This window comes from Eretmochelys imbricata, chromosome 6, assembly GCF_965152235.1.
Source record: "Eretmochelys imbricata isolate rEreImb1 chromosome 6, rEreImb1.hap1, whole genome shotgun sequence".
NCBI classification, from domain to species: domain Eukaryota; kingdom Metazoa; phylum Chordata; order Testudines; family Cheloniidae; genus Eretmochelys; species Eretmochelys imbricata.
The window spans coordinates 90,058,081-90,079,247 of NC_135577.1; the positions used below are offsets into that span (position 1 = coordinate 90,058,081).

The 21,167-nt window shown below is 52.9% G+C and overlaps 1 protein-coding gene across 1 annotated transcript in view; it reads right to left on the reverse strand.

Annotated features, from left to right (window-relative positions):
* Positions 1-988: 988 nt before the first annotated feature.
* LTBP2 (latent transforming growth factor beta binding protein 2) overlaps positions 989-21,167 on the reverse strand; it is a 129,899-nt gene continuing 109,720 nt past the window's right edge. The window contains exons 23-36 of the mRNA XM_077820347.1: positions 18,847-18,969; positions 18,456-18,581; positions 17,913-18,035; positions 17,389-17,520; positions 15,647-15,772; positions 14,744-14,887; positions 13,812-14,003; positions 13,595-13,678; positions 6,727-6,855; positions 5,169-5,309; positions 4,546-4,713; positions 3,394-3,681; positions 2,960-3,109; positions 989-1,161 (exon numbers count right to left, since the gene is read on the reverse strand). Coding sequence (XP_077676473.1) covers positions 989-1,161; positions 2,960-3,109; positions 3,394-3,681; positions 4,546-4,713; positions 5,169-5,309; positions 6,727-6,855; positions 13,595-13,678; positions 13,812-14,003; positions 14,744-14,887; positions 15,647-15,772; positions 17,389-17,520; positions 17,913-18,035; positions 18,456-18,581; positions 18,847-18,969 — 2,099 coding nt within the window. The remainder of the gene's footprint in view (positions 1,162-2,959; positions 3,110-3,393; positions 3,682-4,545; positions 4,714-5,168; positions 5,310-6,726; positions 6,856-13,594; positions 13,679-13,811; positions 14,004-14,743; positions 14,888-15,646; positions 15,773-17,388; positions 17,521-17,912; positions 18,036-18,455; positions 18,582-18,846; positions 18,970-21,167) is intronic.

The window sequence follows — 21,167 nt, forward strand, 5'->3', positions numbered from 1 at the left end:
GATCTGAGCGGTCAGGCTAGGCAGAGATGAGGCAGGGATAGTCCTGACCAACCCCAGTGTCTGAGCCACAGGGTCCAAAATAAACATTTTATTTAACAATGACAGATGTTCCCTAGCAGATTCCATTAGGAAAAGCCACCAACAGCTTTACAAAGTTGGAACCCCATCCCCCTGCTAGGCAATCGTACAAAGTGCAGGGGTGAAGTCTTGTGCCCAGGGAGAGCAGGGTCCCCAGGCCTTTCAAACCTGCTGGGCTCCACGTCCAAGCCACCGTCAGAGGACAGGCAGCATCTGTACAAAGCTGGAGCTGGCCCTCCTCACACTCAAGCTCCCAGGCCTGGGGGTTCATGCACCAGGCTGTGCCTTGGGGCAGGGCAAAGACACCAGCAAAAGCAATGAGGGGTAACACTGGCAACTATGAAGGCTCTGGACTATGGGTGGGAGTAGGGTGAATTGTCCTGTGAGCCCTCAAACAGGATAGCATGATGAATTGCTATCAACTCCTCTGCCAGGCACTGGGGAAGGGCTGAGGCTTCTCGCCACTCTCCGCTATTTACATCGGTTACTGAGGAGCTGGGGGAAGGTGCTGCCCTTCTGCAGCTTCAGCTGCTAAAGTTCCTTTCTTAAGGCCTGTTTAGCCATTTCAATAATGGTGAGCCTCACAGGTCTGCAATGCAGGGAGTAGGGGGGCTCTGTGGGTTGGTCGGGGAGAGGAGTGGGGGGCCTTGTGGGTCCATGTTGTGGCAGAAGCAGGAGGTTGGTGATGAGCAGACCAGGCAGGGAGGTGGCTGCAGATGCTTGGCGCTCTCTACCCTGGACTGTGTCCCTATGGGCTCAGCCAGGCGCGGTATGGCAAGAAGGTTGTGCGCTTTGGGGGATGAGCAAAGGGCATCAAAGCTACTGCAGTCCCAGGGGGCCTCTCTCCAGCCGATGGATCCCAGGTACCAGCAGAGTGTCTGAGGGGGGCCACCCTTGCCCCGTCAGTCCCCTAAAGCTGTGCTGCCTCTGGGCTCTGGGTCGGTGCAGGAGCACAGCGGTGGGGCTCAGCTTGCACCACAAAGCCAGGCGAGCAGTTGCAGCGATAGGAGCCCTCTGTATTTTCACAGGTGCCGGCCTCACACAGGGGCCCAGGGCCGCTCACCACCTCACACTCGTTAATGTCTGAAAGGAGAGGGATGAGAAAAAAGCCTGAAAGCCATGTTCTGTAGCACAGCACCCCCACTGCACAGTATACCTCCAAATCCAGCACCTCCATGCCCCCACAGCACACCCAGCTCCCCCACACCTAACACCCCCACTGCAAGGAGCCCTCCAAGCCTCCCACACCTAGCACCCCCATGCCACACCCAATTCCCCATTCCCAGCAGCCCCCAAGCCACACAAAGCTGCCCCAAACCCAGCACCCCCACATTGCAAAGCAATCCCGTGACCCCATGCTGTAGTGTTCCCTCATGCCCAGCAACCTCACAGTGCATAGGGCTCTCCCACACTGAACAAAGCATCCCATGATATAAACTGCCCCCCATACAGATCATCCCAAGAAGAATGCTTTGTGCTCCCTCTCAAGAATGAGACGAGCTAAACAACAAGATTTGGGGGAAAGGGTGATTTTGGTGTTGCAAAATTCCTCTAGCTGATTTGGCAAGGTTGCCGGGAAACAAAGACGAGGGCATCTCTGGGGTGGCCCTGAAAGGGGCCAATTATCACCTCAGGGACCAAAACACAGGCAAGGAACCTTGCACTGAGCAAACAAATGAGCATTTTATTAACCTTACAGCTGTTCCAGAGTGCTGATGGAGGCCTTTTGTCTAGACCAGCGTTTGGGGCAGGAGAGTTAGTGTGGTGGAGGCCCAAGAGCCACTGGCTTTTAAACACCATGTTGATTAGACCTGCTGAGAGCACTGCTATGTGACAAAAAGAAAAGGAGTACTTGCGGCACCTTAGAGACTAACCAATTTATTTGAGCATGAGCTTTCGTGAGCTACAGCTGAAGTGAGCTGTAGCTCACGAAAGCTCCTGCTCAAATAAATTGGTTAGTCTCTAAGGTGCCACAAGTACTCCTTTTCTTTTTGCGAATACAGACTAACACGGCTCTTACTCTGAAACCTGCTATGTGACAGGTGGCCAAAGCACCTGTACCAGGTCTGTACCAGTGCTCTGTGTGCTAGCACCACAGGGAGCCTGCCCAGACTGACGAGAGCACACACACCTCCAACCCATTCTGCCCTCACTGTGTTTCCTAGATCCCTTCTCCTTCTCCACTTTTCATTTTCCTGAACTTTTAATTTTCCTGTGTTTCTCCCCACAGCTCCCACACACACAGAGTGAGCAGGGTTCCCCCTCATTCCCCACAGCATCCCCACCTCCAGGCCTGAGGAGGCAGGGTTCTCCCTCATTACCCACATCTGCCCCCCATACTGAGTGAGTGTGGCTCCCCCTTGTTCCCCACAATGCTCCCCCATACTGCGTGAGCAGCGGTCCCCCTTCCCATGACAGACCCAGGCCTTGTGTGAATCTCCCCTCAGCCTCAGTCAGGCTGTATAACCCAGCCACACGTGCCAGGAAAGTGGCTGATGCCCTGATTACAGTGACAGCCCTGGGTGCTGAGGAAAGGGGTCCCTACTGGCTGGACCCTAGTTCTCTTCCCTGCAGTTCTGTGATGGGAACGTAGTCGGCGTTGGGGTGGGGAGTGGTTTCACAAGCCCTGCTCCTATGGAGCTCCAGTGACAACTGCCATCCCCAGGCAGTGACCCTAGGGGGAAGCAGCAGGTCAAGAATGGCTGAGGGCTGCATGTGCTGAGCTCCACAGCTGAAGTGACTGGGAGCTGCAGAGTCCAGCCAGCACTCCTCAAAACCAGTATCTTAGCACCTATGGGAGCCCAGCTGCGGGGGTGGAGGGCAGCTAGACCACCCCCTACCCTCTGTGGGGCCATTTCTCTCACTGTTTGGGGCCACTCACCTACACAGGCCATGTGGGTCATGTCCAGCTGGAAGCCGTCAAAGCAGTCACAGGTGTAGCCCTCCCGCACGCGCACGCAGCGCCCGTTCTCGCAGCCGTTCAGAATGCCACACTCCTCTGCCTGGAGTCCCTCAAAGCTGTCGAAGTGCCCTGTGGATACAGAGGGGCCATCAGCCTGCAGGGAACACGCTGCGGGAGGGGGAGGGGAGGCTGTCTGCCCACAGGGGAACAGAAGACCATCAGTCTGGCAGTTTGGTCACATAAAGGGGCCAGGGGCAGCAGATATGGATATTGGTCTGGATAACACAGATGGGGCCCCAACCAGGCTGGCTTTAGGAGAAGCGGGGAGGGGGAGGGGGGAGGGTTACTTTCTGGGCACAGCCTGAACCTAGAGGAAGCCGCCAGGACATCTCTTGGTCTTCTTCAGTACTCACCAGTTTGGCTGGGCAGGTAGCGGGGCTGGGCGTGCTCTGGGTGGAGCTGAGGAGTGCGTAGGAATGTGCTGCCACCAACCTCACTGCTCAGTTCTCTCTGGGCGAAGCTGGCATCAGGGGCTCCATACTCAGAACTCAGGTAATTGTAATAGGGCCCTAAGTCTGGGCTATAGAGTCCATAATGAGAGTCTTCTAGGCCTGGTCCATACTCGTATCCAGGCCTTTCTTGGAGTCCAGCCTCCCTTTCAGTCTCTCCCCAGGCCACGTTACACAGGTGAGCAAAGTCCTCTGGAGGTGGAGAGAGAGGGAAGGAGCAGCCTAGCACCATGGCACGAAGGAGGGTAAGCCCCTGACTGTCTAAGGATGAGCTAAGTGGGGGGTTGCATCAGGGATGGACTCAGGCGGGGCAAAGAAAGGCCAAGCCCAGAAAGAGCAAAGGCCAGGCAAGGGCCAGGCAGAGCTAGGGCACCTATAAGCAATGGGAAAAGGCTCTGAAGTTGTACTTCTGTGTCCAACTCTTGTAGGAGGAGGCTTCCCCCTTGGGTCCCAGGGTCCTTATGGGATTTGCAAGGTGTGGAACCCACACTCCAAGCCATGACTAAGGGGGCTGGATACCTGCCAGAAAGAGTCTGGGTCTGTGTCAGATCTAACCAGCTAAGCAGGATTTGGCCTTGTACACTCTTGGAGGAGAACCCCTCCTGCTCCGGAACACCTAGCTGCTGCCGGGAACAGTGAGGGTGACCGAGTAGTGGAGACTCCCCTCGGAGTCGGTACTAACTCCAATGCCTCAGCGCAGTACTAGGGGTGCTGTGCCATTAAGTGCCCTCATTCAGATACCATCAAGCAAAGGACTCACATGCCACCTCAGCCAGAGGGAACTCCCCTAGGAGCGACAGGAGAATTCATTCCCTGTGGCCCATTCAGGCCTGGGCTGCTAATAAGGGGGCATTTGATAACACATTGTGGGTCTGGTTTCTGGGAGGTGGACACCTGCTCATTGGGACCTGCTGGGAGAGCCCTCTCTCCATTCATCCACAGCCCACAACGACCTTTCACTCACTGCTGACCGTTGCAGGGTCTGACTAGCAGGAGCCAAGAGGCCAAAGGCTCCACAGTCCCTGAGCAAGCCTGTCCTCGTCCCCCGATTCTCACCAGAGGCCCTGTGGGGGCAGAGTGCACAGTCCTGGCTCCAGGCCTCGCCATAGCGGCAGCAGCACTCGGTGTACGTGGTCCGTCGCCCCCGCAGTGGCTGGTTGCAGATGTAGTTGGAGACTCTCTGCCAACAGATGTCCAGGTGGATTTCATGTTCATCCAGGTCTTCTGTTAGTGAGATGGGCAAAGAATGCCATGGGGACATCCCCTAGGTCTCCTGGGATCCCTTAGGAAGGTGCCGTGCCCAGTGTCCTGCTCCCAGACTGTGCCCCGCACTCACACCCCGGGCATTGAATTTCAGAGCCAGCCAGCATACTGCCCCTCCCACAACATGCCTCATGCACAGCGCTCCTCAGGTTCAGCACAGTATGCAACATTCCCCCTTGAATCTGGCCCTGTACCCCACAGCCCCTGCTCCCCCCATGTGCAGCACCACCTTGCCTATGGACTACTCCACCACTCTGCACCTTATGTCAATGCTTTCCACTCCAAGGAGGCATGCATGGAGGTCCTGGGGCACAGCCTGCACTACCGGCCCAGGCCAAGATGGTGCAGATCATAGGAGCAAACCCATCTCCCAAGGCCCTGCAGCAGCACCCAACCTGCTGGCTGGCCCCACTCACCAGCCCTGTTGGAGACGTTGATGCAGCGGTTGCGAGTCACATCCAGCACCAGGGGGAGGCTGCAGAAGCAGTGGAAGGAGCCTGCTGTGTTCAGACACTCGCCATTCACGCAGGACATTTCGTTCTCACACTCGTCTTGATCTGCAGCCACAGGAAGGCAGAGATACCCTTACACTGGCAAACGAGGGCACCACCCCAACCCTTGCCCCAGGGAGTGCCTCTGCCAATCTCTTCTCCACCTAGGGTTGCGAACTTTGTAATGTTTAAAAACCGGACACTCCAGCAGGCGTACCAGAACCTCCCCTTCTCCCTGAGGACCTATCCCTGCCCCGCCTCTTCTGTCGAGCTCCTGCTTTGCCCCTTCCCCCGAGGCTCCACACCCCCCCCGTTCGTTCCTCCTTCCCCCTCCCTCTGTTGCTCACACCTTTTCCCCTCTCCCACCTCCCTGTGTGGGTCAGGAGGGACTTGCCTGCAGAGCCTGAGAGCTGCAGCCACCCAATGCAGGTAGAGAGCGACCCCAGCAGAGTAGGGGCAGGCACGAGTGATGACTCGGCGCCTCCCTGCCTCCCCTATCTGCAGTAACAGGACTTCGGGTGTCCGCCCAGTAGATCTGACCAGTAGGGTTGCCAGGCATCCAGTTTTTGACCAGAACGCCCAGTAGAAAAGGGACCCTGTTGGCTTCGGTCAACACTGCTGACCGGGTCATTAAAAATCTGGTTGGCTGCCTGCAGCGGGGCAGGCAGGTACCTTCCCAGCTCCTGGGAAGCTGCCAGCATCTCCTTCTGGCTCTGGGAACCGTGGCCAATGGGAGCTACAGGGACGGAGCCTGCAAGCAGGTGCAGCACGCAGAGCCGCCTGGCCATGCCTCCACCTATGAGCCAGAGGGAGATGCCAGTAGCTTCTGGGAGTCACTTGAGGTAAGCACCACCTGGAGCCCACACTCCTCATGCCTTCCTGCGCCCCAACATCCTGCTCCTGCCCCAGCCCTGAGCCCCCCTCTGCACCCCAGCCCCAGCATGGTGAAAATGAGTGAGTGAGTGAGGGTAGGGGAGAGCGAGCAACAGAGGGAGGGGGAAATAGAGTGAGTGGAGCCAGGGCCTTGGAGAAGGGGCAGGGCAGGGGCCGGACAAGGGTGTTCGGTTTTCTGCAAATAAAAAGTTGGCTACCCTACTGACCTAAAACTGACAGGTCCTCTTTTCGACCGGACTTTCCAGTTGAAAACCAGACACCTGGTCACCCTACCCCCTCCTCACACACACACTGTGCAAGGGCCCCAGGGAGTGCCTCTGCCACCCCCAAACACCCCCCCACATCCCACACACACACTGTGTAAAGGCCCTGTGAAACGCTTCTGCCAACTCCTACCCAAACGAGGGCCTGGGGGACACGGCTCCATAACACGCTAACCTCACATAACACGGGCACCACCACTGGCACCACCCACACAGCAAGGGCATCGGTGCCACATACGGACAGAATGGGCCTGCCTCCCCCAGTGAGGAGCAGAGGCCCAGACAGAGGGAGGGAGGAGCCGTCCAGAGGGGAAGGCCCATCTCACCCACACACTCGAGCCGGCTGGAGTCGTAGAGATAGCCAGAGCGGCAGAAGCACTTGTACCCGGGCACCGTGTTCACACAATGCCCGTTCCGACAGATCTCGGAGCCGAACATCTCACACTCGTCTGCATCTGCCAAGAGAGGGGGCGGGAGAGGCTGCGTCAGTCACAGAGACCATGTGACTTGCAGCCAGCAGCAGGAAGGGAACCTGCTCCTTCCATCCCTGGGGTCGACATGAGCAAAGGCTGGGGAAAACCAGCTCAGCATCTAGGTCCTGAGCTCAGACAGAGGGAGAATCGCCTGTAGGTAGAGCAGGGGCAGGGAATCACCATGGGCAAAGTGGGAATAGGGGGAAGTCATGGGCCCAGAGCTCATTACGGACACTGCACATGCAATTCCCTGAGATGTGCACACAAACAAGTTGCACCATTATATTTTTAACTGGTTTGAAAATCCATTCTGTGAAGCTAAAGGGCCAGAGCCAGAGCCAAGTCCACATTCCAAACCCACAAGCTTGGAATCCAGCTTGGCAACCAGGAGGAGAATGAGCTAAATCTTTACAAACTGGAAGTCTGGTTTATAAACACACAGAACTCAAAAACGGCTGCATGGATTCTGCTGAAACTTCCCAAAAAGCTTTGTCTCTTGGCTGGAATCAAACCTGAGAAATATCAGCCCAGAAAGAATTAGTTTGCCAGAGTTACTGGCAATGGGTAGAGGGGGCTTCTCATGGAAAGGGCATTTCAGTCTTAATGCTGGAAGTCACTCACACTCCTGCTATATTGAGCAGTCAAAAAACCACGTTTGTCAATATTGTCTCAGAACCTCCCACCACCGACTCTGCTGGATTTAGGGCCAGAGAGGGCCATCCCAAAGGTGTCCTGGGGAGTTACTTCTCAGTGCAATGCTGTAAAGGAGTGCACTCAGTGCTAGAGCACTTCCTCATGGGTAGGGGTGGCATAGCAAGCTGCTTCCCCATCAGGCACCCCCTGCTGACAGCTGCTTTGGCCCTGGGGTGATAGCTCTTCCTGTAACCTGACCCTCCAGCCAGGTATTGGTTTCAGTCCACTTCTTCCTAGGGAAGGAAATCCCACAAATGACAGTCCAATAGTTTCATTTGTACTGTAAATGGCATTTCACTAGAAGCGATCTGTAGCGTGCTTATAGGTATTGTAATGAATGCACTGTACATAATTCGTAGTGCCTGGGCTTGTATTAAATCACATTTTTTAGGTTCTGATTTTGATGCTGACCCAAAGCTTGGCGGCCATAGTCAGTAACTGTTCTGATTAAGGCTCTGTATACCATGAGGAGCGTTTTCTTATCCGTCCCCCAATTAGTCCCAGCAAGACTTTTAAGCAGATTAATTTTTCCTTTACTACAGTTTATAACACTGGTTCACAAACATATTTGATTGCGCCCCCTTCTTTGTGTCTGTAGTCATTTACACCTTACTCTCCTCCAGGTACATACACCACCACCCAGCTCTGAAGGCAGAGTGGAGAGCAGCAGCTGCTGCTGGGCGCCCAGCTCTGAAGGCAGAGTGGAGAAACTGCTGGGCGCCCAGCTCTGAAGGCAGAGTGGAGAGCAGCCGCTGCTGCTGGGCGCCCAGCTCTGAAGGCAGAGTGGAGAGCAGCCGCTGCTGTTGGGCGCCCAGCTCTGAAGGCAGAGTGGAGAGCAGCCGCTGCTGTTGGGCGCCCAGCTCTGAAGGCAGAGTGGAGAGCAGCCGCTGCTGCTGGGCGCCCAGCTCTGAAGGCAGAGTGGAGAGCAGCCGCTGCTGCTGGGCGCCCTGCTCTGAAGGCAGAGTGGAGAGCAGCCGCTGCTGCTGGGCGCCCTGCTCTGAAGGCAGAGTGGAGAGCAGCCGCTGCTGCTGGGCGCCCTGCTCTGAAGGCAGAGTGGAGAGCAGCCGCTGCTGCTGGGCGCCCAGCTCTGAAGGCAGAGTGGAGAGCAGCCGCTGCTGCTGGGCGCCCTGCTCTGAAGGCAGAGTGGAGAGCAGCCGCTGCTGCTGGGCGCCCAGCTCTGAAGGCAGAGTGGAGAGCAGCCGCTGCTGCTGGGCGCCCAGCTCTGAAGGCAGAGTGGAGAGCAGCCGCTGCTGCTGGGCGCCCAGCTCTGAAGGCAGAGTGGAGAGCAGCCGCTGCTGCTGGGCGCCCAGCTCTGAAGGCAGAGTGGAGAGCAGCCGCTGCTGCTGGGCGCCCAGCTCTGAAGGCAGAGTGGAGAGCAGCCGCTGCTGCTGGGCGCCCTGCTCTGAAGGCAGAGTGGAGAGCAGCCGCTGCTGCTGGGCGCCCAGCTCTGAAGGGAGAGTGGAGAGCAGCCGCTGCTGCTGGGCGCCCAGCTCTGAAAGCAGAGTGGAGAGCAGCCGCTGCTGCTGGGCGCCCAGCTCTGAAGGCAGAGTGGAGAGCAGCCGCTGCTGCTGGGCGCCCTGCTCTGAAGACAGAGTGGAGAGCAGCAGCTGCTGCTGGGCGCCCAGCTCTGAAGGCAGCGCCGCACCAGCAGCAGCACAGAAGTAAAGGTGGCAATGTGGAAAGTGGTATTTGTCAATATCACTTTTCACAGCAAACTTAGCGCCCCATTGCCACCCTTCTCTGCTGCTGCTGCCACCCCAGGGCTGAGAGCTGGAGCCCCGCCGCCTCCAGGTGAGGGATTTGGTGGGAGAGGAGAGCCTGAGCCTGGGCTGCCGCCCGGTGAGGAACTGGGAGGGTTGAGAAGATCCTAAGTCCGGGCTGCCTCCCAGTGGGGGATGGAGGAGCAGGAGGGGCAGCCAAGCAGCAGGCCCTGGCTGTTCCCTTTATCCCTGCCTCCCAGGTGTGCATGGCCCTTCTGCATGAGCCCCAGCCACCTGGGGCTGACAGCCGGAGCTCTTTTAAAAAAAAAAAAAGCACACAGCTCGTGCCTCCCTTGACACATTCCTGCACCTCTCTTGGGAGGCCCGCCCTGTCGTTTGAGAACTGCTGGTTTATAAGATCTTTCCAAAGTAATTTAGTATCTAAAGTTACCACTAAGAATTTGAATCTTTTAATTCTATGTATTTGTTCTTCATACATATACAGTTTACATTCCTTTGTAACTTTCCTTTTCGTAAAGATCAATGGAAAGCATGAACCCCATGCATTTCCCCAGTCAGAGGTCTCTCGTAACTCTTTGCTGATTCCCTTTTCTGCCACCTCAATATGCCTACTTCTAACCCACTGAGTACAGTCATCTGCGAATACAGAGCAATGCCTACCTCGGCACTTATCAGCCCAATCTTATTTAACAAATAACACTTCCCTGTGGTGTGCCATTTTTAATGTTGTATATATTCAACATAACTTTCCCAACTCTGACCTGCATGGTCCTTTTACTCAAAAATTCTCTAACTCATCCATACATTCTTCCTCTTTTCCCTAGTGCACCTACTTTGTACAACTAGCTGTCCCTCTACAGCATATCATATGACTTCTCAATATCTAGAAAGGCAGCTATCACAAAACCTTTGTCCCTCGGACTTTTTCGTATTTCAGTTCCTAATATAACAACGTAATCAATGGTGCATCTTCCCCTTCTAAAACCACTTTGCACCTTACCTATGATGCCATTGTTTTCCAAATAGGCAACCAATCTTTCATTCACCATTTTCCCCATAATTTTATCCAGACAGAATGTAAAGGCAATCGGACTATAGATACCCACTTTTGTGAATAGTTTGCCTGGTTTTCGTATTGGAATTACTACTTCATGTTTCCACTCTATCAGAATAACTCCTTTTCCCCCATCTATTGTTATATAATTCCAAGAGAACCCACAAACTGCTTTCAGAGAAATGTTTAAACATTATGTTAAATACATTAAATTTACCCAGGGAGGTATTCTTGCTAATATCAATAGCTTCCTCAGGTTCCCATACAAAACCATTCATTCAGTACAGTATCTTCATGTTTACCTCAACTACATAATAGATCATGGCTCTCTTCAATGAATTTTCTTTTATTCTGGTGGAAAATGTCACTTTGATTTCCATCATTACTCATCCCTTGGAAAGTTTCTGCTAAAACTTCTGCTTTCTCATGATCAGAACTTGATTATCTTGTCAGTCCAAATGAGACCTGGGATGTGGCTACTCTTAGGCTGTGTCTACACTACGGACCTTACAGCAGCACAGCTGTGCCACTGCAGCTGAACAGCTGTAAGGTCTCCAGTGTAGCCACTCTATGCCAGCAGGAGAGAGCTCTCCCTCCAGCATAATTAAACCACCCCCAACAAGGGACAATAGCTATGTCAACTGGAGACACTCTCCCACTGACAAAGCACTGTGCGCACACGTTCTTTTGTCTGTGAAACTTATGTCAGTCGGGGGGGGGGTGTTTTCTCACACCCCCAGCCGACAAAAGTTTTGCCGACAAAAGTACTAGTGTAGACAGAGCTTCAGTCTGAATTCCATTCATTCTTCTAGTTTGCCTCTGTATTTCTGATGTCGTGGCATCTTTCTTTATCCACCCACAGTACTTCCTTCAACTTTCTTTGATTTTATTTTTTATAATTCCTTGTGCTTTTTGTCTTACTTCTTTTATATTTCATTCAATCGTCACTAGTCACTGTGTTTTTCACTTTTTTATAGGCTTTGTTCCTTTCTTTACCTGCCATTTTGCACTCCTTATTCTACCATAAAACTGAGTTTTGAGGGTACTTCAATATCTGAGGTATGGCTACAGTAGCTGCTGCTATTAATCCCATTATTATCATTGACATTCTCTGTCATCACTCACACAATGAGTATTCACAAATTCAGTCCATTTACTTGTAAACAGCTCCCAGTTAGCTTTCTTAAGATTCCAGGTGGGTAATTTTCCATTATCTTCAACCTTACCTTGCCCTTGAAAAATAATAAGTATAGGGAAATGATCACTCCCCATTCCTTCTTCCTTATATATTTCCCAGTTGCATTTAATTGCAATATCTACTGTTATAATTCCCACATCTAATAGGAAAAACTACCATCTGCTGCATTAAATCTATTTGAGGTGTCATCGTTTAAAACCATTACACTGTTTTCATCCATGAACTTTCCTAAGTATGCACCCTTTTTATCCGTTGTCTTACTTCCCCACAATTTATCATCACTATTTAGGTCACCACATATAATATATGGTCATTTAGCATTCTTCACTATTTCTTGTAGCTCCAAACTTTCTAATTTCCCATAAGGGTTGTAGACTTTATAAATCCTTACAGAAATATTTCTCTTCTGCATGAGGAACTCAACAACATTATATTCTAGGCTTACTTTCTCATTCTCTACTGCTATGTAGCTTAATCCTTCCCTTATGAAAGTACAAACACCTTGTCCTCTTCCTAGTTTTCAGTCTTGCCTAAAGGCACTATACCCTGGAATTTTAAAAGCAAACTTTCCAAGCAACCATGTTCCCTGGATAGATATGAGATCTGATTTAGTTTTCATTTCCAGGATATTTTCGTTTAGTTCTTGACCATGTACGATTGGACTGTTCATATTCCAGCAAAAGACTGAGATCTCCATACTAGTCACCTTTCACCATTAACCTCATTCAAAATGGCATGAATACGGTCCATTGACAAATTGCTAACTTATAAGTATTTTTCCTACTGCCCTTGCTACAATATTCATTTTTTTCTGATTTTTCCCCGTTGTGATGTACAGTTCATCATTTTTTTTTCACTACAAGTATATCGTCACCTATTCCTTCTGCAGTGTTTATCATACTCTTTATCGAATAAGGCTGTGTCCGCAATTCTTTTTTTCCTGGGCTGATTGTCTCTGCCTTCTCTTCCTAATGCTTTGAGAGCCTCCTTACTGCTGCCACATAAGGCATGTTATTAACAATTTTTGTCTTTTGTCTCTCAGTAGCTTGTCTTGATGCAATACATCCTCTATATGCTGGACTGGGATTACCACTGCAGTTACTACATTTGATTTCTGTCCCCTCAGGAATGCTCTCCTCCACAGTTACTGCATTTCGTTTTCCCTTGACAAACATTTGCGACATGCCCATGCCATTGGCACTTATAACACCTAAGGGGAATGGGATATATGACTTGGTTCTGAATATCTGAAACCCTAGAGTTACTTTCTCAGGTAGAGCCATCCCTCAACACTACGGCTGTTGATGGCTTTGCTTTCTCCTCCTGGTTTACTGATCAGTTGCTTACTTACTAACATTTTATCTTCTCCTGTGCTTTTGGTTTTCTCATCACTGGTCAGCTCTAATGGCATGCCATACATTACCTTCTGGTAACTTATTTTAACTTTCCCTAGCATTTTAGTTTTTATATCAGCTTGTTCTTTGTTTTTACATTCAACTACAAAATCTTCATCTCACAGCCTCTTGGCTCTTACAATATCCCCTATGCTTTTTTTTAATCCAGTCAGCTACTTTCAAAGGGTTAACATTACCGAATCTTGTTCTTTGACTAGTGATCTTATAACTGTAGCATTTTGGTTTATTTCCTTCCTCAGCTTTGCTTTTTTTGTTGAGATCATCCCCTGATTCTGCTTCTATTCTTTTCTTCCCTCCCCCCCACATTGTGTCCATTTTCTCTCTCTCTCTCTCTCTCTCTCTCTCTCTCTCTCTCTCTAATAGACTCTTCTTCAGTGACCAGAGGGACTTCATTTGGTGTCAGAAAATCCTCCCTCGCTCCAGCCCAGCTCCCTTCTGTGTCAGATTTCCTGCCTTTATAGCAACCACCAACAGCTTCTCCCAGCTGGGACGCCTCTTTAAGTGAGTCTGGCCTACCCTCCAGATGCAGCCAGTTAACATAATTGGTCTCTCAGGCCCACATGAACTCTCAGAGCCTGTGTGGGGTAGAGACGACCATTCTAGTAGCCCAGGCCCCGCAGAGGAGAAAAGGTGCTGGTACCTGTGTATGACGTCTGTCCAAAGAGCAGAGTCCCTTCCACGGGGATATAGCCCTTCCCACTCGGGCAGATCTCGCTGTATTCCACTGGCACACAGGAAGGGAAGGGGGCAGAGAGAAAAAAACCCAGAAATTTGTATTATGATTAGGTTGGGACTCGGCGAGCATGCTATTTGCTCTGATCTGCATGAGGAGAGGAGTTCTGGGGCTGGTGCCCTACCTGTGCCCAGGATAGGGCAGGGGTGGGTCTCACAGTTGTCCCCCCAAGCAGCCCCCTCAGTGCAGCAGCACTCCTCCTTGGTGGTGTTTTTGGCCAGGACGCTGTCACATAGCTGGACGTCGCTGATGTGATAGTAACACTCCTTCCGCTCCGAGCCAGGGGGACGTGGTGCTATGGGCCGCTCAGGGTCCCCTGAGAGACAACACAACAATGCCGGGCTCTCAGCCTGAACTCTGGAGCCCTAGGGAAGGTCACCCCACATCCAGAATCTCCCAGGATGAAAACAGGACTGGCAATGTGGCCTCCCTGGCACGACTCTTCAGCCTTCAGAACAGATCCCCACAGGTGAGATCTCACCCACACCCACTCATGGTCAACAATGCCCAGGCAGCAACTGGCTTCCGTCCCAGCAAGATCTCACCCATGCCAACTCCTGGCCAGCACTACCCCCTGAGTACCCAGCTGCTGCCCAGTGAGATCTCACCCATGCTAGCTCATGGCCAGCACTGCCCTATTAGCACCCAACTCCCGCCCCAGCGAGATCTCACCCATGCCAGCTCGTGGCCGGCACTGCCCTATTAGCACCCAACTCCTGCCCCAGTGAGATCTGACCCATGCCAGCTCGTGGCCGGCACTGCCCTGTTAGCACCCATCTCACGCCCCAGTGAGATCTGACCCATGCCAGCTCGTGGCCGGCACTGCTCTGTTAGCACCCATCTCACGCCCCAGTGAGATCTGACCCATGCCAGCTTGTGGCCGGCACTGCTCTGTTAGCACCCATCTCACACCCCAGTGAGATCTCACCCATGCCAGCTCGTGGCCGGCACTGCCCTGTTAGCACCCATCTCACGCCCCAGTGAGATCTGACCCATGCCAGCTTGTGGCCGGCACTGCTCTGTTAGCACCCATCTCACACCCCAGTGAGATCTCACCCATGCCAGCTCGTGGCCGGCACTCTCCTGTCTCCGTGTCGTACTCCTCATGGTCACTGAGGCATAGGCACAGGAATGATCCCTCCACGTTCTCACAGAGCGCGGTCCCACACACGGCTACCATCAGCTCACACTCGTTCACGTCTGTCACACAAGGCAAAGGAAACGGCTTTAAGGCTTCCGCAGTGGGACAGTGCATCCACCTGAGTCCTCAGAGTCGCGGATGCTCTTTGTCCCAGAGGGGCTGTGTCTCAGTGTGTGTCCGCGGTAGAAGGGAACAAGCCTGTGGACAGGCTGCACAGTGTTGAACACCAAGAGGACTCCCTATCCATGAAACGCAGGAAGCACCTTCACCAGGAGCATTTAAACTTCACCTGGACCCAGCGCTGGGAACAGACCCTGCCCTGGCCCTCCGGAATGGACTAGGTGGGATCTGACAGGGCATTTCCTCCTCCGATTGCTGCAATTCAGGCACACTCCAATGTAAACACCCAATAATCGATCTCTTCGCCATTCACCTGCAGCCCCCTCCCTGGTGGAAGGTGTTGGCCTTGCCCATTTTCGATCCCCCAAGTGAGCTGCTCGGACCTCCAGGGGCCCCTGTGTCCATCTGCTTGAAAGGGGCCCATGTCCTGGAGACTCACCTGGTAGACACTTTCCTCTCTTGACCTTGCTCATAGTCCCACCCGCCTGTGAACAGCTTCCATTGCTAGGGATCCCGAGGAAGCCACAGGGAAAGGATTTTTCCCACCCCCTGCCGGGAAGGGACGCCCCCACTGAGATGTGGACAGACTGATCTGTGCAGCACAAAGGGTGCAGGGACCCATGCGCTGGAGAGACCCCCAGGCACAGGCACAGAGGCAGCGTGAAGGCGGCGGGCCAGAAGCACTGAGTGACTCTTACCCACACAATCCTGGCCTGGGGGCAAGTTCTCATAGCCACTGTCACAAAGGCAGCGGAATGAGCCATCGGTGTTGTCACAGAACGCGTGGCTCCCACACAGCGTCTCGTTGGCACATTCGTCTATGTCTGCAGGAGAGAGGAGGGCCCAGGTCATTGCAGAACCTCCCTTCCCCAGGCCATCCACATCACACTCCCAGAGCCCTCCCACCTGGATCAGCCCCAGAGCGAAAGCTCTCAACACCTGCCGCTGCAGGATCACAGGGCCAGGCCTGCCCAGCTCCCCTCCCTAGTTTGCAAGAAGGAAGGGGAACAACTTAGCACAGAGGAAGAGCCACCATAAGGGCAACCTCCAGTATAATTCAGTGCTCCAGCTGGGTAGAGATGGGATGAAAAATATACAGGGGACACGGGCAGGGCTGGGGAATTAGGGGGAAAGGCGATATGGATGGATAAAGGGAGGTATAGGGGATGAATATGGGAAAGTATAGGAGACAGGGGGAGTGCAAATGGGTATGGGGCCATGGGCAGGTATAGAGGAATATGGAGGTTATTGACAAGGATAGGGGAGTTTGGGTTGATACAGGATAGAATAAGCTGAATATGAGGTGTTATGGGCCAGTATATAGGAGTCTTTGGGAGAATGTGGGAGCATATGGGGGCCATGAACACAGATAGGGACTGTGCTCTCTTGCTCCTGACCTCCTTGCTGATCAGTGGCAGACTTGCACTTTTTCTCCTTCCTCAGTTCCACACCCGGACCCATGGAGAGCTCTGCCTGCAGCTGTGCAGAGCCTGCTCCTCGCACACATAGACCCCACAAGCACCCAAACCTTGGCTTTATGGCCTCTTGGGCATAATCGGAGGCTTGCTGGGACCCCTCACCTGTCCATAACTACACCCACAGACATCTGGGGTGCCCCAAAGCTGGAAGGAGTCAGGGTTGCAGGGGCTGGTTCGCCTGGTAGGGGGTGTGACTTTGCAGAAGAAGGCTGCCGGGCTGTACAGTGCACCCGGATACCCCTCCCATTGCTGCATGGGGTGTGAGATTTCTTCACAACAGCTGAGGAAGCTGCATGTTTGCAGCTTGGCATTGTCTGGACATTAAGGAGTGGAAGCTGAGCTCAGATGGCATTAACCTATGGTGTTAGCAGCAACACTGGGCCCCGGCTGGTGACAGCTCCCCCTCACAATCTTATGAGAGTTTGGGGGATTCTTTAATGCCACAATAATCCCTCTGTAGTGTCACCTTTCAATGCTGCCCTTGGCTGGGAGCTCTAAATCCAACCCCGGGGCTCTGCAGGGGGGATCTCCGTGCATCAACCCCAGAGCCAAGCTACCAGCCTCTGTCAGAGCACAGCTCATCCAGCAGCTCCAGGGAGGGAGGGAGGCAGCTAGACACAGCCAGAAACCCCAGCAGGCAGCTGCCTCTTGGTGGACTCTGTGCTGCAATACAATCCTAGCCCTGGAATGGACTGTAACCTCCCCAGGAATCTCCCTGAGAGGAAAAGCTGCACAATGCAGCATCTGTTACCAAATGCCAAGAAGAGAGAAGTCTAGACACAAACAGCCAGGAAAACAAGCACTCAGCATTATCTACATCGACACTGGCCAAGCACTTCCTCCTCCCCATTGCTAACCGGGGACAGGACCACAGGCACGTCAGCAAGCTTTACCCTCAGGATGCCAACTGAGCCAGCCATCCCACCCCCACGAGAGAGCACAGATCATGCAGCGGTACCCACCAATGCAATCACCCAGCGGGGTCTGGTGGAAGCCAGGCTGGCAGCCCATAATGCAGCGGTATGAACCCACAGTGTTCTGGCATCTCCATGTGCCGCACACAGTGTCCCCGAAATCTGCACACTCGTCCACATCTGTCACCCGGTGACAACAGACACAGAGGGAGAAGGGCAAAGAGATGGGACAGTCAACTGGGAACCCCACAACCCCACTGGAGAGCCTTCGTGCGACTAGACCCCAACCACACTGGGGTCCTGTGGCAACTGCCCCCACAAACCCACGAATGACCTGATACTAGGCCTCCCAACCCACAAACCCACTCTGGGCCCTGGGGCCCTCCGTCATGGCACAGCTAGTGGGAGAACCAATGAAGGGGCAGAGGCCTCATGGCTCTCGAGCAGGGTTGAAGTGATGATTGTCACTGGTACTTGAAGTAGAGGTGTTCCCTCTGTGTGGGGAAGGAGACCCTCATACATACACCAGCGATCTGGGGAGAGCCCTGTGTTCCCCCAAAACCAGTGCTTACCTACACAGTCATCGGTCTCTGGCGAATGCCTGAAGCCATTTTCACACAAACATCTGTAGGAGCCCTCCGTATTGAAACACTGGCCTTGCAAACACCGAGATTTGTCTGCACATTCGTCCACATCTGGAAGAGACGACATGATGAGAATTAGCACAGAGGCTGTCTGATGGGTGTACACTGGTCCCTGCACAATAAATACTATCCACAGTGGGCAGGGATCACGGCAGAGGGGACAAGGGAGCACAGCCAGGGAAAGGAGAGAGCATAGTCAGGGGCAGGGGAGAGCCCAGGGAGATGGGCATGAGGAAAGCCAGGGGCAGGGGAGAACCCAGGGGGATAGCCAGGGGACAGAGTCAGGCAGGCAGAGAGCCAGGGATATGGGCAAGGGGAGGGCCAGGGGGCAGGGGAAAGCCCAGGGGGATAGCTACGGGTCAGAGTCAGGCAGGGGGAGAGCCAGAGGACGGTCAGGGGCAAGGGAGAGCCCAGGGTGATAGCCAGGGTCCCAGGCACATTTAGCTGCTGCCATTTCTCCCAGTCCCTCACCTTGGCAGCTGACTCCCCCAGCTGCATTTGAGAATCCAGGAGCACAAATACAGAAATAGGATCCGTGGCTGTTAAGACACTCGCCATTGGGGCCGCAGATCTCACTGCCCAGGCACTCGTTCATGTCTGCAGGGGAAATGTGAGTTAACTCCACACAATCTGCTGGGGGCAGATGGCAGGAGGGCCCTTCCCCTCGTCCGCACAGGGCAGGCCCCGGGAGGGTTTAGGGCCCCATCCAGCCCTCTCATCGCAGGCACAGGGAGTGCATCGTCCCAGGCTGCACTACAATCCCCCCTGCATGGGTAGAAATGGGAATTCCCAGCAGATGCCCCAGACTCCCTGGTGGAGTCCAAAGAGGAACGGAATGGACAGGCCCTGGAGGTGCTTGTACCTTCACACACAGTGCCGTTGAGCAGCTCAAATCCAGGGCGGCAGTGACAGCCGTAGGAGCCCGGTGTGTTCAGGCACTCTCCCCCGAGGCAGCTAATGGTGGGGTCTTCACACTCATCAATATCTGCCCAGGCATAGAGGCACAGAATTAAGAGTCAGGGCCAGTACGGGTGTGCAATGAGCAACTGCTACAAACAAACAGAGGCCGAGGGCAGCAGCCGTTCAGGCCTCTGACAGCCGCAGGCAGGTTAGTGTTCAGAGACCTTCCCGCCCGCTGAGCGCAGAGCCCCTGGCTGTCAGCCCACAGTGCGATCCTGGGGTTGCCTACAAAGAGGGATCCCGTCAAGGGGTGCTGAGCGGAGAGGCTCTATACAGCTCTCGAATGCTGCGATTAGAGGAGCTACAGCAGCACCTTTTCCAACGCTCCCTCAGACTCTGGTGCCTTTTTACCCAGGGATCCCAGATCTGAGCTAGTCCTGCCTTGGCAAACCAGGACCAACCAAGGAGGTTTTGCTAAACCAAACCCAGGCCCCAGTCTCCTGGGCCCGTCCCCAAGTTAGTTCAGAACTGGGCCACAAACTGGAGGGAAACCAGAGAAGAGCCATGACAAGGGTCAAGCTAACAGCACAAGAGTGTATGTCAGTGAAGTGCCCCAACACCCCCAAACACCCCATCAGACCCCACTCTCCTGGCTGCCTATCCCTTCCCTGACAGGCGCCCCTCATTCTCTCCCGACTGTGGAAACTCCCCACCCTCATCCTCCCCAGTCATCCCTTAATCTGTCCTGGCCCTCCCCCAGCCATCATAAGTGCTTTAAGAGTTTCACTAATAATGAAAGGTTGAAGGAATTAAATCTGTTCCTTTGGGCTAAGACGTGGCTGGGGGACAGGCCAACAACCTGCTATTACCTGCAGGGTGTAAGCTCTAAGGAGGGAGTGATGGTACGGGGGTGGGGGTGTAAGGAGGAGGGATGGGATGACACTAATGTAAGGTTTGAGGCCTTTTTCTGCAGCACATTAAGACAGCAGCAGCCATGAGCTAAAAAGCAGAAAGTCACATCCTCACATTCCAACTAAATTATATTAAACCAATGAAATATCGGGCTGTTAAGAAGGCAATCCTGTCCTAATAGTACCCACCACCACCAGATCACCAGATAAAGAAACGGATCTTAAGATGTTTAAAAAAAACTTTGTTTGATAGCATTCTGTCTGGCAAGGAATCACTTTTCAACAGTTGTGATTGTGAAAGCTATACTTTATTGTTTTGCCTTTATGGTCTCTACTTCTCTATTGTTTATCTGCATGGTTTCTGTCTGGTTCTTTGATTGTTTCTGTCTGGTCCATAACTAATTTTGCAAGATTTAAATCAACTAAGGTGGTGGTGTATGATTGGCTAAATAATTGTTTCACAATATGTTAGGATTGGTCAAAGAATTATTTTGTAGTTCTTTAGTTTAAAATGATTGTTTAAGACAGTGGTTCTCAACCAGGGGTACATGTACCCCTGGGCGTACTCAGAGGTCTTTCAGGGAGTACTCAACTCATCTAAATCAGTGTTCCTCAATCTGGAGGTTGTAGCCCCCAGGGGGATCATGGGATGGGTTTAGGAGGGTTGCAAGTGCAGGGCCAGCATTAGGGGGTGGAAAGCAGGGCAATTGCCCAGGGCCCATGCCACAGGGGGCCACACAACGCTAAGTTACATGCTTCAGCCCTGGGTGGTGGGGCTCGGGCTTCAGACAAGGCTCACAAGTGAAAAACAGGCTCAAGTATCACACTGAAATGTAAGTACAATATTTATATTCCAATTGATTTATTTTATAATTATATGGCCAAAACGAGAAAGTAAGCTATTTTTCAGTAAGTGTACTGAGACATATTTGTATTTTTATGTCTGATTTTTGTAAGCAAGTAGTTTTTCAGTGAGGTGACACTTGGGGTACACAAGACAAATCAGACTCCTGAAAGGGATACAGTAGTCTGGAAAGATTGAGAACCATTGGGTTAAGGTACAGCTAAGCAGGACTCAAGTTTAAGTATATAAACTGGGGTCTAAAAGGAAGTTCTTTGGAACCTAACTCCAGGACACAGCCCAAGATCAGAGCTGCCAGACCTCAACACCCTGCAATCACACTGTGCAGAAGCTGGAGGAGTCCCAGACGACCTGATCCTGACTGGCCACCAGGAAAAGTTTGTCTGCCTTATTGGAAGCATTGTATGCTTAGCATGTGTATTCTGTTTTGGTAACTGTTAATAAACAGAGGTTAAGAATATTACTGTGTAAGGCTCTTTCACTGGTAAATGGCACCGCAAACCCGCAGAA